This window comes from Marmota flaviventris, chromosome 12, assembly GCF_047511675.1.
Source record: "Marmota flaviventris isolate mMarFla1 chromosome 12, mMarFla1.hap1, whole genome shotgun sequence".
Lineage (NCBI taxonomy): Eukaryota > Metazoa > Chordata > Mammalia > Rodentia > Sciuridae > Marmota > Marmota flaviventris.
Window position 1 is genome coordinate 56,820,673 of NC_092509.1, and position 14,962 is coordinate 56,835,634.

Below are 14,962 nucleotides of genomic sequence, written 5' to 3' on the forward strand. Positions count from 1 at the left end.
TTTTTTAGTTATTGATAGAACTTTATTTATTACGTGGTGCTGAGAATTGAACCCAGTGCCTCACACATGCTAGGCAAGTGCTCTACCACTGAGCCACAACCCCAGCCCTGAACAACAATACATTTTAAAATCACTTTGGTACAGCAAAGGACTCCTGAAGGAGGGTAGAGGAAGGGTAGCCACAGTCTTAAGATATTTGCAATCATATATATATAATCAGGTTTCAAGATGGAAACACTTCTGAGAAATGTGCAGTCAGATTTTGTTGTTGTGCAAACATCATAGAGTGTACTTACATAAACTCAGACACTATGATGTACACAGTGATATAATCATAGGGGACCATCACCATATACACAGTCCATTGTTGACTGAAATGTCACCATGCAGAACATGACTATAATTAACCAAAGATTAGCATCTCTTCACAATATGTATTTTAAGAGACATAAATATCAGTAAGACAACCAACCAAATGAAAAATGGGCAAAGAATATGAATACACAAACAATAGACAAGGAAACCTATTTAACCAACACACAAATGAAAAGGTGCTTAACGTCACTGCAAACTAAATCCTAGAGATGACGTTCAGGCAATCGGCCAAAATGAAAGATCTGATAATAACAAGTATTGACAGCACTGGGGGGAAAAGGGATTCTCAATTGCTGATGGGAATGTAAACAGACACAAGTGCATAAGAACAACTGAAATATCCAGGCAACCAGGGGACTTCAGTACTCCTACAAATTCACAAAATGTGATGGGTTGCTCACTGTAGTAAAATTATAATACTGCAATAATCCTCAATACCCATCAATAGCATCATGGATAAACAGTGGGGTATCACACAATGATACAGCTATACAAAAGTTAAACTATCTGAACCAGAAATACATTTATACAGAATACCTAAAAAAAATGGTCAGGGCTAGGGATGTGGTTCAGTGGTAGATTGTTTGGCTAGTATGGGTATTTTAGTCAGCTTTTTTGCTGCTCTGACCAGAAGACCTGACAAGAACAATTAGAGAAGGAAAAGTTTATTTTGGGGCTCACAGTTTCAGAGGTCTCAGTCCACAGAAGGCTCGTTCCATTCTTTGGGGCTCGAGGTGAGGCAGAACATCATGGCAGAAGGGTGTGGTAGAGGAGAGAGGCTCAGGACATCACTTCAGGAAGCAGAGACAAACTCCACTGGCCAGGAATAAAATATATACCCTAAAGACAAAATCCCAATGACCCACCTCCTCCAGTCACACCCTACCTGCCTATAGTCACCAGTTAATCCCTATCTGGGGATTAACACATGGATTGGGTTAAGGCTCCCATAACCCAATCATTTCACCTCTAAACCTTCTTGCACAGTCTCATACATGAGCTTTTGGGAGACACCTCACATCCAAACCATAATGGGCAAGGCCAATTTCCATCCCTAGTACTAGAGGAAAAAAAAACAAACAGAAAACCAAAGCAAAAAACCTCTAGAGTAAAGTTAAATATGCTAATATACAAAACCATAGATGGGGAGGACACAAATGGACCTCAGAACATGGACTGAGGCAACAGGATTGGGGTGTCATACAAACAGGACTTCAGAACTCCAAAGCTTTATTTCTAAAAACAAATCTGAAGCGAAAATGATAAAATATTAAATTATTTGTTGGTTACGTGAAGATTTGTATACCAGCTGTGTTCTTTTCAGCTTGAATTCTTTTTATCTTCTCTCCAATGGTTTTTCCCACATGCATTTATTTTCCCAGTCTTAACATTTAATCTTAACCCGTAATCCCAGGCCCTTCGGTGATGGTGCTCATCTCCCTCCTTTGCTGTCAATCCACTTTCCTACAGGCCCTCCACGTCTGCTTTTACTCTGAATGTCGCCTCCGCACAGCAACTACTAGCCAGGGCTTTCACATAGGCCTCTTCCAGCTGTTCAAATCAAAACATTTATTCAGCCTCATCTCTGAAAACCCCACCCAGGAACTACTCTTTTGAAGATAAACATTGCCATAACTGACAAAATGTAATGGGTTTTTCAGAATTCTTCTTCCCCACTAACTTCTTGGGAGCTTCCCAGGCCCATCCTTGCCCTCTTAAGTTGCTTCTTGCTTCTAGCTTTTGCAAAAGATGCCATTATTCTGGTCCCTGCAGCTGCCAGCATGGAACATGGCCCTACCACCAACAGCATTTGGCTCCTCAATTCCCTTCATGTCACTGTGGTTTCCTCTGCTCCTCCTCAAACAGCCCAGGGGAAAGAAAGCTCCTGTCAAACACTGAGATACATGATTCTTTTATTCCTCTCAAAATACACAGCCAGTTTTGCAGCATTCATGTTATTTCTGGAACAAGGACACGGCGCTACCAGTATGAACTCCAAATGCACACCTGTGTTTTCTCAGCAGCCCTAGAAAGACAGCAGCCTGCTCTGCATGGCTCCAACAAGCTCAGGTTCCCATCCTGAGGCATTTCTGAGGCTCTTTGTAACTTGTGACTGATGCAGAGGAAAGGGCACAGCCAACCTGACACTCTCTCACCACTGTGGATCTCAACATGGGCTCTGGTCTGCCCTGATGCAGAGCAAAGGACTTTTCGACACCAGTATGCTGGTTCCTGCTGAGGACGGATATTTGCTAAAGAAACCACTCAGCATTTTGGCAACTGCCTTGGAGTGTATGTGAGGTCTTCCTCATGCTCTCACAATTCCTCTGCCTAGAAAGCTTTCTAGGTAGAGAAATGAGTGTAGAGAAAGGAGGCAGTTAAGCTTTTCCCCTTAACAGGGTAGATCCTTCCTTTCTGGGCCCCTAGCACATTGCCCCAGGAGTGGGTGACAGAGAGAGGGAGGGGCTGACACTTAAAAACAGACCAAACCCCAACATTCCAACAGGAGACATCTATTTATTGATATTAATATTAAGCCACTTCCCAGCAGTAACTGCCCTAACAAGAACAGGACTCGGTTTCTAAAAATAATAAAATAATATCACAAAGCACTGGGAAATTCCTGACAGGGAACTGGCTTTTCTTCTTGGCTGGAGTGACCAGGTGCTTAGTACTTTTCCTGGGCGTGGACTCCTGACCCCCACCAATGCACACCTTCCCTCCTCTTGACCCCTGGAGGTTGCAAGACCTGGATGGGGAATGGGCGTCCTTCTCCAGGCCTGGTTCCACTCCATGTGATCCCCTCAGTTCATGAGCATAAACTTGTCATGTGTCCCATGGGCGAGTCAGTCTGGTGACAAAACAGCTAGCACCAAAGAGCTGCTTTGCTTCCTTGTCACAAAGTAAACACAATACTTTCTTCTTCTTCTTCTTCTTTTTTTTAAGGAAAGAAAAGTCTTAAAAATATATGGCACTAGAGTGTAAAACTATACAACTGCATCTGGTGAAGTTTTCCTACAGCTTCCAGCCCTGTGGCTGCATGTCCTCCCTGTCAGATGTAGAGCTGGTGGGAGGCCAAGGTGTCCATGAAAGGGCGCACCAGGTTGTCAGTGGAGAAGTAGAAGATGAGCCCAAAGGTGATGGAGATGGGGAGGGCGGGCAGCGCTTTCTTGAACACGGCAAGCAGCAGGAGGGTGAGACATAAACCCTGTAGGACATCAAATGGGCGGAGTAGTGACCCCTCCAGCATGGGCAGGTTAGAGTAGTGCTAGCCTAGTCCTGGGTTCAGATGTTTGAAGACTAGTGAGGCAACAGTGCTGGACACACCACTGTCTTCCCTGACGGTGCAATAGTTCTGCCAGGTGCAGAGGGCCAGGGTTCTCACTCCAGACAGGACACACTGCCTGTATTGTTAACAAGTGGGCCAGAAAGTGGGCCTCCTGATTCCTGGTGGTGCTGTTCTACCAGGACCAGCTGCCTCCCTCATTTGGCTACAGCAGACATGGATGGCAGGAGGCCTCTCTTTAGAGAACTGACAGCCATGACTGAAATGCCAGTAGGACTCTCAGTGACTGACACCGAAGAAACCAAAGAGGCCATGTGACCCATCCCTGGGAAGCAAGCATGGAGATGGCCCTTTCTGTTTCTGCCCCAGGTGTCCAGGATGGGGACCGGGCATCTCCTTGGGGACAGCAGGATCCAGGTCAGACAGTGTGGCAGAAGGAAGGACTGGGATCTGTTATCCCATTCCTGACACATACGCTTGTAGACAGAAAGAACCTCTTTCTCAAACATTAGAGCAACTTTAATCCTGTGCCTGACCCCCTGGTACTCAAGGTTTTCATCAAGGGGCAGGACATGGAGCAGGTATCTCTCAGAGACTCCACCCCATTTAATCTAAAAGGAAGATGACATGTAGGAGATCACACCCAGTATGTGCATCTGGCCACAAGGGCCTCCAGACTGCACTGTTGTGGCTCAGGGTAATGGGGCCATTCTCAGTCCCAGGAGACCCCTGGGATTTAGAGTTTCATGGTGACCCAGTGGCATGGAGGGGAAATTACACAGCTTTGGAATGAAAGAGGAGTTCTAACTACACTTCCCTGGTTTATTTTGTCCCCTGCCCCTGCCCTGCAAGATCCCCTCATTGCTTTTGCTCTTCAGAAAGAAGACAGCAGCTGGAAATTCCCCAAGGAACAAACCCAGTCTACTCACAATAAGGATAGCGACAAAACAGGCCAGTGTGGTGTTCCAGTCCCCGCTGCCTGTGGCCGCCGCCTTGCCTACCAGCACACTGTAGAAGATGAAGTCTCCCAGGCCAAGCTTCACACCCCCTGTTTGGGGAAGAGAAAGTGGCCCCATTTAGCTCTCAGAAGCCTCAACAGGAAGCAAGCTAAGACAGGAGGGCAGATGACACCTGTCAGGGAAACCCAGCTGCTCTGTCCAGCACAAGGGGACCAGAGGCCAGAGGCATCAGTGTCCCTGCCCAGCACAATCCAGTTCACTAGGCTTCCAGCAGCAGCCATGCAGACTGGGGTTGGGGTCAGGCTGCCTCAAAAAGTAGCCACCAGTTTCTCCAGTCTGTCAGGAATGCAGCTCTGTTCATTAGATTTTCTTGTTTATAATTTCCTGACAGTCCCCCCGTCCCCCATTGTCAAGACAAAACCCCATGTCTTCCTCAGTCTACCATGAGGTCTACTAGTGCTCCCTGCGGGCTCTGTAACATAGAAACATGGTGCTCCCTGAAGGCTTCAGGGCTTTCTTCTGAACCTTTACAAATGCTGCTGAAGAATCTGACTGGCCTGTTTGATGGGTTCCTGGGGGAAAAAGAGACTGCGTTCTTGGCATTTTCCAAGTAATAGGAGCCTCTTTGTAATTCATGAGCCCCTTAGGTCACACCTGAGTCTATAATGAAATGACTCAGGATGGGAGCTGTCACCACAAAGACCATCTGATCAGAGGATCGGAACTTAGGGCCTGACCTCTAGGAAGGGGATGGTAGCTGTAGATGGAGGTTTAGTTCCAAGGACAAGGATTCACTCCATCATGCCCCCATAAGAAATGCTAATAAAAGCTCTGGACGCTGTAGCTTGGTGAACACATCCGTGTGCCAGGCAAGTGACATGCTCTGTTCCACCAGGAGGGGACACAAAAGTGCCATGTTCAGGATCCTCCCAGACCTTGCCCCTCTATGTCTCTTCATTTGGCAAGCTCTGATTTGCATCCCTTATAATAATATTATAAGTATAGTACTTTCCTGAATTCTGTGAGTTATTCTGGTGAGTTCTTGAACCTAAAGGGTCATGGGAATGCCTGAATTTGTAGCGTTGGTCACAGGTACTTCCTGGGAACAGAGTCTTTGTCATACTATAGCAGCTCCCTGTTCCAGTTCTGCCTGGCCTCTGCCTGGGGAAGCTATTACCCCAACTCTCACAGTGGCCCAATGTAGTGGCAGTACTGTCACCTGCTATGACCCACCTTCTGAGCCCAAGAGCCCATACCCATCTGCCTCCACACAAGACGTTAGGATGATGACCTATAAACCACCCAAGGATATGCTTCCAGAAAGAGGTCTCCACAGGCCACTACTCTGCTCCGCTAGTCATGTCAATCTCCCATACAGTTCAAATCCTCCTGAAGGCTCTCACTGCTCCCGAGATATAGATGAGAACCCCCAGCCTCCCCACCTCATCTGCACTGCCAGTCTCAGTGTCCTGCCCTCACTTCCTCTAACTCAACATGCTGCTGTCTGCCTCAGGTTCCGATCCCTGGGAAATGCCCCCCTGTGCTCCCCTCTTCTAGTTACAGCTATGACTCACCCACAGGAGCTGAGCTCAGAAGTTACCCCCTCATGGAACTCTATGACCATCAGGAAACCTGCCTTCCATTCTCCTGGCACCCCATTGGTCTCCCTCAGTCCTTATTGGCTTTTATAGTATGATTAGCACCTGTGCCCTGTTAGCCCCTGGGATCCACCATAGCAGGGCCTCACCTAGCACAGCACAGCACAGGTATACACAGTGGACGCTTAAAACACATCTGACAAATATACAGGTTAGCCTGCGTGGAAAAGGCCCAGGGCCTGGCAATGAGAGAGACTTTGGCTTTGCAGTTTCTCCTTGATTTTCATAGATACCTTTGATAAATAAAGGGCTTCTTTTCTCATACCCTCCTCCACCCAGATTTCAGGGAGCCCCACCTCCACCCTGCCCATGGCTAGAGCAGACCATCTGAATACGGGCACCTTACTTTCCTCTTCTTCTTCCAGCTCCTCCCCCGGGTAGCCAGGCAGGTGGGGTTCAAAGACTTCAGGGTATGAGGGCTCCCCAAAACTGTCATAGGAGTCTTCTTCTGTGTGCCCATCATTGTCATGAGGTGGGGGTAAAGGAGAGAGAGAAAAGCCAGTCAGAGGGTTCCCCAGGCCCTGGAAACAAAGTTCCAGAAAGCCCCCACCACCAGTACCACTGGCTGATCTCAGGGTTTTCTGCCCCTCCCCTGCCAGCCCCAACCATCAGAAATGAAGCAGAAGGGGCTGCAGCCCAGGATCTTCAATCTCTGAGATGCCTGTGCCTAGGGGGCTGGCTTTCAGATGACATCGCTCTGTACTCCTGAACTTTGCTTCCTGGAAAGGCCAGGCCAGGCCAGGCAGAGCTGGGTACAGGTATGGAGCTGCCCTCTAGTGATGAGAGGCTGTCAGTCCCCCACCCCCATAACTTACCCATCTCAGGGTCGTAGGGAAGCTGGAGGGCTCCCTGAGAGGAGGGGTCCAGCTTTGCCATGCCCACTGTCCACACCATGGCGGCTAGGGGAAGGAGAAAAGGGTCACACCTCAGGCAGTGCTGAGCAGTGGCTGCACCCACCTGGGGAGAAGTGATTCAGTCTGTTTCTAGAAAAACTGTATGAGGCTCTCCAATCTCTGGGTATTTGTTCAGGCTCCACTATTAGAAGTTGCTGGGAGAGGGGTACCAACTCACTGTCCAACTGTGGACAGACTATCATTTTTTGTCTTTTTTCCCCCTCCTCACAGTAACATCAGTGAATAATTTGGTAAAATAATTGTGCTGTTTTTAAAACTGTCTTAACAAAAACCTTATAACATAAAATGTTAACATGTTAACTATTTCTAAATGTACAGTTCACATCGCTGTGCAACGATCTTCAGGAGGCTTCCATCTTGCAAAACTGAAACTCTGTGTCCATTAAACATTTTCCCTTTACCCTCTCCTGCTGCTTGTTACTGCCACTCATCCTACTGTCTCTGTGTTTGACTACTCTAGATACCTCATATGAGAGGATCATGTTTGTCTTTATCATTCGTTTAATTATTGTGCAGAAAGCCCTCAAGGTTTATCCATGTTGTATCATGTGTCAAAATTTCCTTCCTTTTCCTTTTGGTCTTAGCAAGAACAATTAGATGAGGGAAAAAAAAATACAAGGCATCCAAGTTGGAAAAGAAAGTTAAATTATTCATGTTTTCAGACAACATGATTTTACATATAGCAAAACCTACTACTTCATCAAAAATGCTTGCAGAACTTATAAACAAATTCAGTCAAGTTGTAGGATGTAAAAATCAACATACAAAAAAACACACTGTAGCACTTTTACACACAATAATGCTGAAAAAAAATTAAGGTATTTTTTATACTGTAAAAAATTATAAAATTATTAAAAAATTATAAAAAAAACACTTTGGAATAAATTTAACCAAGGAAGTGAGATATTTCTACAATGAAAACTGTAAAACACTGATGAGAAAAATTATAGGGGACACCAAAATATGGAAAGATATCCTGTGTTCATGGATTAAAAAAATCAAAATTGTTTAAATGACCATACTACTCAAAGCAATCTATAGATTCAATATTCCTATCAGAATGCCAACAGCTTCCTTTACAGAAATAAATTAAAAAAAAAAAAAAAAAAAAACCAAGCCATGGTTTTTTTGCACAGGTGATGTGCACCTATAGTCCCAGCTACTTGAGAGGCTGAGGCAGGAGGATCACCTGAACTTGTGCATTTGAGACCAGACTGTGCATGAAATACCATGTCACCAAAATAATACTAAATAAATAAAAAGAAACAGAAAACAAACAAACAAAAAAAGTCTGGGACTACAGCACAGCAACACAGGTGGACCACAGGTCATTATATTAAGTGAAATAAGCCAGGGATAGAAAGATAAAATATCCAATGTTCTCACTCATTTATGGAAACTATCAAGTCAATCTTGTAGAAGAATGGAATGGAATGGAGGTTATGTGAGACTGGGAAGAGCAAGGGGAAGAAGCGAAAGTTCATTAGCGGGCCAAACAGAGTGGAGAGACTGCTATTGGTTCTTTTTTGGCATAGTAGGGTAACTATAGGTTAATAGGTAACAACTTGCTCTCAGTTCTCTTGGGTACATACCCAGAAGAGGGACTGCTGGATCACGTGAGACTAACTAAATCGTGCTCTCTCCCTCTAGCCTGGACACTGTCCCCTGAACTTAACTACTCTGTGTCTACAACTCTCCACTGGGAGGTCCAGCGAGTGCCTCACACTCAATATGCACCAGAGCAAACTTTCAGCACTCCTGCAACTGCTACCGGTCTGCTCCCTCTCAGCAGAGGTTTATCAGGTTCAAATCACTGACATCATCCTTTACTCTCTTTGGCCCACTATACACACCCTACCCATCAACAACCCTCACCAACTCTGCTTCCAAAACATCTCCAGAAGCCTACTACAACTCGCTGTCTATACTGCTGCCCCCACTTCCAAAACCCATCCTCTCTCTCCTGGGTTATTATTCAGTCCATTCAGCCCTCAAAACTGGATCCTGCTTCTGCTCTTGTCCCTCCAACACTGTGTTCTCCAACACCAACCTGTGTGATCCTGTTAAAATATCAAGTCAGGTCAGCCCAAAACCTTTACATACCATTAATGAGTAAGAGCCAAATCCTCACTGTGGCCTTCAGGGGTTAAAGTGATCTGGACCCTCCTCTCTCCCCTTCATTATCTCTGCTCCAGCTACTCTGGTCTCTGGGTGCTCCTTGAGCACCTGGCCCATGTCCATCTAGCACCTTTGCACTTACTGCTGTCCCTCTGACCTGGGACGCTGGCCCCCAGATTTCCATACAGCACCCTCCTTTACCTAAGTCTAGTGACTGGTCAAATATCACCTGACCATCTTATGTAAAGGAGTATCATCCTATGCTCCTCAAATCCTTAGTCTCTTAGCAGAGCACTCATTACCTCCTGACTTATGTTTTTATCTATTTTGTTCCTGTTCCTCTCCCTTCCTGGAATGTAAGCTCTAGTAGAGCAAGGACTTCATCTATCCACAGGTGACTCCCCAGAGCCCTGGAGCACTCAGCACTAGCACTGTCTCAGTCTTTCCATACATGGTCTCTGCTCTCCTTGGAAGATTCCTGGAATGTGCTTTCAGGTCATGCTGATGGTAATTCTCCATTACAAGCTTGGGTCCTCATTCATGCCAAATTATCTAGTACTGAAGTCATTCTATAAATTGTTTCTCAGGATACTGCAGGTCCCAGAAATTCCTGCTTTTACTTAAACAAGCCCCACTGTGGGGAGCCACTCTGAATGACTCACGCCTTCCATCCTGAATCAAGAGGCTTTGACCATCACTACATAGTGATCTGGGCGTTGTCCCAGTTCAGGAAGTTGAGGGTGTGTCTTCAGATGTAGGTGACACCCCTTGATTTGAATTACACTCCCCTGTTCCTTGTAACCCTGCCCCTTCTGGCTTTTGGATGGAAATTTCTAAGATAAGGGTCTCCCCAATAAAAGCCCACTTCCAAATGTGCTCTCTCTCGCCAGCCTCTCGTGACTTTCTCTTGCTCTCCCATTTGGGGAGCCTGAGACTGAGAGCGGAGAAGCCGTCCTGAAGCTTGTTTAAAGGTAAAGTGTGTGTCTGTGTTTTATTTGGTGTCCTTGGAAATTCACAAGAGCGACCTTAAGTTCAGCTGCCTGTGAGGGTCGGGGGCAGCACCCCACCATCAATAGACAAGAGGTGGTCAAACCACAGGGACATAAGCTCCATGAGGCTCCAGGCCTGCTAGACCCTCAATGCCTAGCCATAAAGTAGGGATTTCATGAATACTAGGGACATTTGTTGAATGCACATATAAATACAAATTCCTAAACCCCAAGTCAAGGGAGATTCTATGTGCCTTTCCTTCAGAGATGACTAACTTCTGAGCCATGCTGCTGTCAAGGAAGCCCAGGGAGAGACAGGAGCTCCCTTCCCCCAGATCCCTACCCTGAAAAATCCTTCTCCAAAGTCTTTCCTCAGGAGCCTAAAAGGCTGAGGGGGTGGTTTCAGGGCTACAGAGGATCCTGAGAGCATGGCCCGCACCACCACTGAGTGATAAATGGGATGCAGTCACAGGGCTGACTCCAGGCCCCCTCAGAGTTCCTTTGACTTCCCATGATGCTTCTTCTGTGACAGCAAGATACAGCTCACTGTGGTCTTTGAAGGTACACAGCTTCCTGGTATCACCAAGGCAGGATCCCCTCCTTCAGTCAGGGAAAGAGTGTCTCTTGTCAACTCTGAAAGCCAAGGCCAAGTGCCCCTATCCCCACTTTAGGTTGCCTGCTGATTCCTTGGTCAAGCAGAGATATGAGTGCCCACTTACATGAGTATATCAAGGCAGGAAATATGGGTTCATTCCTCTCCTGGGCAGTTTCCACCAGCATTCTCAGTGGCCCTTTAGGACATAACACAGCCACAAGATCTGGGAAAACAGACACGTCCTTGTCATTTTAAAAAAGACATTTATTCCCAAGGAGCCCCAGAGAGGAGTCAGCTCTCTATCACCAGGATCCCCAGAGTAGAGCTGCCAGAATGTTCACTGCCACTGGGCTAGCTACCCAACCTCATCAATTTCTGATCGTATCTAGAATCTTGTACTGGCTGGATCCCAGAGCAGGGCCTAAAGCAGTAAACCAAACAAGAAAGAGCTGTGAACCTGAGACCCAGAGGACAGGCTTGGAAGTCTCACTTCTCTGAGTCTCAAATTTCTTTTTTTTCTTTTTTGCAGGGGGTACCAGGGATTGAACTCAGGGGCACTCAACCACTGAGCCACATTCCTAGCCCTGTTTTGTATTTTATTTAGAGACAGGGTCTCACTGAGTTGCTTAGTGGCTCGCTGTTACTGAGGCTGGCTTTGAACTCACGATCCTCCTGTCTCAGCCTCCTGAGCCATTACAGACGTGCACCACCATGCCTGGCTGAGTCTTAAATTTCTTAGCCTTAAAACAGGAATGTCAATATTGGCAATAATAATCATACTAATATTAATTAAACAACAGCTAGCATTTTGAGTAGTTAAGGTATTCAAGGTACTTTGGGTTATTCTTGGGAACAGAGCTTTTAGTGTGTCCAGTGCTTACAGTGGCATGCTCAATAATCATGAGAACAAGAATGAAAATAAGGTGTGTGGTGATTACTGGTTAGAAAAACATGTGTCCATGGGACCCTGATGTTTTACAAAGAAGAGTTTCCTACAAGGCCTCCTCAGGGTGGGTCTGAGCATTTCGACACCTGCCATTCTTCTGCAGTACTGACAGTGTCTCAGTCCTAGGCATCACCCCCTGCCCACTGCCAGGCTCACCTCCACCTACCATACACAGAGATGGCACCCAGGATGACCCACGCAGACCACTCTGGGAGGTACTTGATGAATACCAAGGCCATGAGGGCACTGATCATGATGAGGTAGGCCTGCTGCAGCACCAGGGGGCCCTTCCAGTGGATGCACACCATGCCTACTGCCCCGAAGTTCCAGACAGTCAGGAAGAGGGTGGGGTAGTCCATGGCCACATTGTAGGTCTTGAGCACTTCTCTGCAGGACCAAGGTTGAGCCATGGGGTGGGAAACTCAGTGGAGATGTCACATCCTGCATGGTTAACATCCTCTGTTCCTCAGCCATTAAGTCCCAATCTAGGTTTTGATAACCTGGGTCTTATTTACTATGGTCCCGTACCCCAGTTCCACTGATCCTACAACCAAGCACTTAAAATATTTGTTTCTGGAATAGGATGGGGAATAAAGCAATGACTCATGCTTGGAATGGCTCATATAAACGTTCACTGGCACCACTTAGAAGATGCTCTGCTTATGGAAAAAGCCCGGGGAAATGTTCTTTGTGTCCCTGGTGAGGCTAACAAACCAAATCAAAGGACAACAGGGTAGACAGTTTTTTTTCCCCCATAAATTATATAAGTATCCAGACCTAGCCCAAAATTGGAATGTAAAATTTGAGGGGCTTCTGTCCCTCTTGGTGGTAACAGAGAGCCGCTCCATGATGGTTTAAATCAGGAATCAGAAAGATGTGGTCCACACTGGAGCCCTATTCCTCTGTTAAGTTCTGTGCAAGAGGAACCTAGAGGCCTGGACTCTTAGAAGAGCTGATTCTGGGGAGAGCTGGAGCTCAAGAGCCATCTTTCCCTACCCAGGTCTTTCATATCCACTTATGCTGGAAGGGGTCCCCAGGGACCCTGCTGCTCACCAACTACCACTTACCCGAGGTAGATGTAAGTGAATAGGAACAGCAACATCAGAGACGACATGATCAACCAGCCATGGATGAACTAGACAAAAGAAATAGGAGGACCATGAAAAGAGATTCCCAAGCTCCCCAGACCACAAGCCCCCAGGCTGCTAGGACTGCTGCTTAGGCTGGGTGTCCTTTTTATATAGGCTACTTCATGAACGTGTGGGAAAGTGTCAGGTGGCCATCTTACAGAGAAGGAGGTCTTTCTTAGGTCACCCTGCAGTTGTCTGAGGGAGATGAGCCTCAGCCTTGTGCTCGCCACACTTCAGCACTAACTCTCTTAGTATCTCCTACTTGCCGGGCACCATTCTAGGCTCTGGAGAGAGAACCAATGAAGTCTCTGTTCATGAGTATATTCTAGGATGAAGGGAATTCAAATATCACATAAATGGAATAGGCACAATATTAATGGGTAGTGATAAGGGTTAAGGGGGAAAAAAAGATCAGTAGGAAAAGTGACAGAAGACTCACTGGGGTGTAATTTCAGCGTTAAGTGGTCAGGCAGGCCTATCTAAGGACTATTTTTAAAAAAATTTTTTTTTTGTAGTCATAGGTGGACATCATACCATTGTTTATTTTTATGTGGTGCCAAGGATCGAACCCAGTGCCTCATACATGCTAGGCAAGCACTCTGCCACTGAGCTACAGCCCCAGCCCCTTGAGGTACTATTTTTGAAAGTCCCCTCCTACCCAAGGGTCTACAAATAGGTCTATCTTCTGTTGGCCCAGCATGGAGAGGTCAAAAAACAAGGGTGGACCTGATCCTAAACCAGATCCTCAGCTAGTCCTCAGTGGTACAGTGGTGTCACTTCCTTGCAGTCTCATCTCTGAGGACCAGCTCATCACTTAGCAGCTTGGTCCATGAGGACCTCAGCAGAAACCTGGTCTACCTGGTGGAAAGTGGCCACCAAGGCTCTGCTGCATGCCAGGTCAAGAGGGAACTTGTTCATACTCTTTATTGCAACTACCACCAGCCCACATGGGTCACAATTATCTCCTGTTTGTCACATCTCCAAGAATACCTTACTGAAAGATGGTTAAGCCACTTCTTCGTGGTCTCTGGGCCTGGCCACCTGACATCTACTGGCCATAACAGGGCCAGTATTCCATGCTCCCCACGCTGTTTCTAGCTTGTTTACCCACATGCCATATGTTCTGCTCCAAAATGAGCAGCCCTCTACCTCTTCCCACCATTCCTGTGACCTTCCTGCTTCAATACTAAAGGTCTGCCTCATTTACACAGACAACTGTTATGTATCCATAAGTTGCAGCTCAGGGGCATTTCCTGATAGTCCTTCCCATGGCTCATGCCCATGTCCTGGGACTGCTCGGCTCCCTGCCTGCACCACCTGTCTCATCCCTGCAGACCCCAGTCTTTCTGCTTCTCCTCTCTCCGGGCTCCATGAACAGCAGCTGCCTAAATACAAAGCAATGGGCCAAGCTTGTGTGCAGTTTTCAATTAGGTAATGCCTAGCTTAACTTCCTTTCAATCTTTAGGGTTGTAAAGCCTTCTGCCTAAAACCAGTGTCTAAGAGCTTATAGCATCTTTGGGGACAGGAGCTACCCACAATTGGGGCCAGGCATGACTCAGCTACTCCCAGGGGCGGCTCAGTGGCTGCAGGTGGGTCCAACCCAAACACTTCCCAGAGCTGAAAGCCTCAGCATAGCATCTGATCATCCCTGTCCAAAAGGGAAATGGAAAAATAAAAATAAACCCAGAGGGGAAGTGTCAGGGTGAAGGAAACCTAAAATAGAACTTCAGGAGGAGAAACAAAACAAAATTACCTTCTGAATGGGAGAACTGACACTTGGAACATTAAAAAGAGGAACTCAGTAAGTGGAATAAAGTTTGTGTGTTTTTGTTTTGTATTTTTGGCAGTACTGGGATTAAACCTCTCCATTGAGCTATACCCCCACCCCTTTAAAAAGTTTTGACACAGTGTCTTTCTAAGTTGCTGAGGCTGGCCTCAAACTTGTGATCCTTCTGCTTCAGCCTCCCAAACTGCTGGGACTATAGGTATGCA

The 14,962-nt window shown here is 46.6% G+C and overlaps 1 protein-coding gene across 6 annotated transcripts in view; it reads right to left on the minus strand.

Annotated features, from left to right (window-relative positions):
* Positions 1-14,962, minus strand: part of Psen2 (presenilin 2) — a 29,722-nt gene continuing 14,760 nt past the window's right edge. For 3 of the 6 annotated variants that reach the window (XM_027954735.2, XM_071600011.1, XM_071600010.1), the window contains 7 exons: positions 12,908-12,975; positions 12,007-12,227; positions 11,019-11,117; positions 7,094-7,177; positions 6,625-6,726; positions 4,591-4,709; positions 2,873-3,583 (listed from right to left, as the gene is read on the minus strand). In XM_027954735.2, coding sequence (XP_027810536.1) covers positions 3,428-3,583; positions 4,591-4,709; positions 6,625-6,726; positions 7,094-7,177; positions 11,019-11,117; positions 12,007-12,227; positions 12,908-12,975 — 849 coding nt within the window. In that variant the 3' untranslated portion in view covers positions 2,873-3,427. Of the gene's footprint in view, positions 1,192-2,872; positions 3,584-4,590; positions 4,710-6,619; positions 6,727-7,093; positions 7,178-11,018; positions 11,118-12,006; positions 12,228-12,907; positions 12,976-14,962 lie in introns of those variants that run through there. The other 3 variants (XM_071600013.1, XM_027954737.2, XM_027954738.2) reach the window with 3 other exon arrangements.